The sequence below is a fragment of the Merops nubicus genome, unplaced genomic scaffold, assembly GCF_000691845.1.
Source record: "Merops nubicus isolate BGI_N331 unplaced genomic scaffold, ASM69184v1 scaffold3733, whole genome shotgun sequence".
Classification (NCBI taxonomy): domain Eukaryota; kingdom Metazoa; phylum Chordata; class Aves; order Coraciiformes; family Meropidae; genus Merops; species Merops nubicus.
The window spans coordinates 43,813-45,767 of record NW_008599409.1 but is presented as its reverse complement, the minus strand read 5'-3'; the positions used below and the strand labels follow the sequence as shown (position 1 = coordinate 45,767).

The window sequence follows — 1,955 nt, the reverse complement described above, 5'->3', positions numbered from 1 at the left end:
CTGCTGAGCCATGGAGAGCTGGCACCTTGGGCACCTTTGATTTCACAGCACTGTCCCTGTGCTGGCACCTCTCCCTCCTGACATCTCAGCCTCTTGAGAGCTCATGATCAGCACTGCCAAATCTGAAGGGCTTGATTTCCAATTTAAACCAAAATCAACCTCTTTACAACGTTTCCTGCCTAGACTGATCCTTCTGCCCAGGCTTTCAGATCATCAGGCCCACCAGGGTAGACGTTTGGAGTAGACAGCTCCCAAATCCAAATCAAAAACAATTCAAGGGTACACTGCCAAAGATTTCTTCATCTACCACCAGTGACCACCCCTTTCTTGCAGGTCTCATCCTCCAAGGGCACGTTAAAAGCATGGGCAGGAACGATCCAGCAGCCCCTAAAGGTCTCTTAAAGCCCTCAAAGACTAATCCCAACCTGACTGACATCTCATCCATGCCAACTGCTGCTGAAATCCAGGATGCATGCTGAAATCCTGGGCAGCATGCACTGGAATGGCAGCAGCCCCTTTGGGCAGCAAACCCCCCAGCAGCTTGATACTCACACTCAGCAGGAGGCACTTGTTCTCTTTGATGGCACCTATGCAGCCCACGAAGCCAATGATCATGACAAACGTCCCCGTGACGATCAGCAGGTTGGCAGCTGACAGTGATGGGAAAGAAGAGGACAGGGTGGCAAAGTTTCCTTGGGTAACAGCCAGCCAGATGCCTACTCCAAGGATTCCACAGCCTCCCAACTGGGGAAAAAGAAAACAGAGAAAAAGAAGCTCAGTTATCATATCCCAGCAACTCCAGATATGAATCCATATCCATATGGCAGTGCTAGAACAGCTGATGCACCAACAGTCACCTCTAATAAGAAATGATCTTCCCTATGGCACTTTTAGCAAGAAAAACAGAAAAAGGAGGAAAAAAAATAAAGGGGGAACTCATCAGTAAGATGTAACACTGAAAAAAACAGACCCATCTTTCCTAAATCCAAGACACAGCTTCAAGTATCAGGTCTCCTCCTCTCTCGTGAACAAGCAGACACTGAGTAAAGAAATTCCTAAAGATTCAGAGCTCAGAGGCACTGAAAAAATCCATTTCCTCTCTAGTCACCTCAGAGGGCTGCCCAGGATGGCTGAAGCACTTCTGACCTCCTGCTCCTCGAGCCCATCACACCACCCCCACCCCCAGCATGTGCCACACACAGATCCTGCCAGAGCACCATCCCCTGGGAGGCCACCTCACACCCTGCTGAGTCCTGGCCCCAGGTCCAGCCTCCCTTGGGAGTGTAGAAGGGCCAGAGGAGGAGGGAGAATGGTCACTTAACATCAAAAAAAATTCCCCAAACAGAGATTTGGTCCTAATGTGGCCACTGGTTTGGGAATTCAGACCTCAGAAGGGGATTTGGTTAGTTCAGGAAAAGTTTGAGAGGGGAGACAGGCAGGAGGGAGATCGGGGAGGAGAAGGGAGGATGCCACTGCAGGCAGCAGCCACCACAGAAACACAGAGGTTACAATTATCACACAGGCAAGCAACTCTTAAAACCCACAGACATTTACAGGCATGCTGCTCCTAACTGCAAGCAAGCCTGCAGCACTGTAACAGAGCAAAGCTGAGCAATTAGACAGGGTTGAACCAAAGGGGATTTTGCATTATTATGCAGCCACACCGCAGAGCATCACTTTGCTTCCCTTCTTTCCTGCTCTCCCTTCAAAATAACCAATTTTTATTGAGTTTTATAATTGCACTTTATTATCCAAATCAATTAAAGGCTAGAGGGAAGAAATGGTGTTCACAGAGCAGCAGCGAGGCAGAGATAGGAGTGTATCAATTAAACATCTGCACAGAGTGGGGGAACAGAAGGCAGCTCATGAAGCAGGGAGGGGAAAAGGAAGAGCTGAGCCAAAGGACACCTTGCTGTGATGCTCCTCAGCTGCACTGACCTCTGTGCCTCCACGGA

At 49.3% G+C, this 1,955-nt stretch overlaps 1 protein-coding gene across 1 annotated transcript in view; it reads right to left on the bottom strand.

Annotated features, from left to right (window-relative positions):
- Window positions 1–744, bottom strand: part of LOC103770110 (tetraspanin-4-like) — a gene marked incomplete at both ends in the record, with an annotated part of 8,220 nt that extends 7,476 nt beyond the window's left edge. Inside the window, one exon of the mRNA XM_008937361.1 lies at window positions 553–744. Within this exon, the coding sequence (XP_008935609.1) occupies window positions 553–744 (192 nt within the window). The remainder of the gene's footprint in view (window positions 1–552) is intronic.
- Window positions 745–1,955: the final 1,211 nt, after the last annotated feature.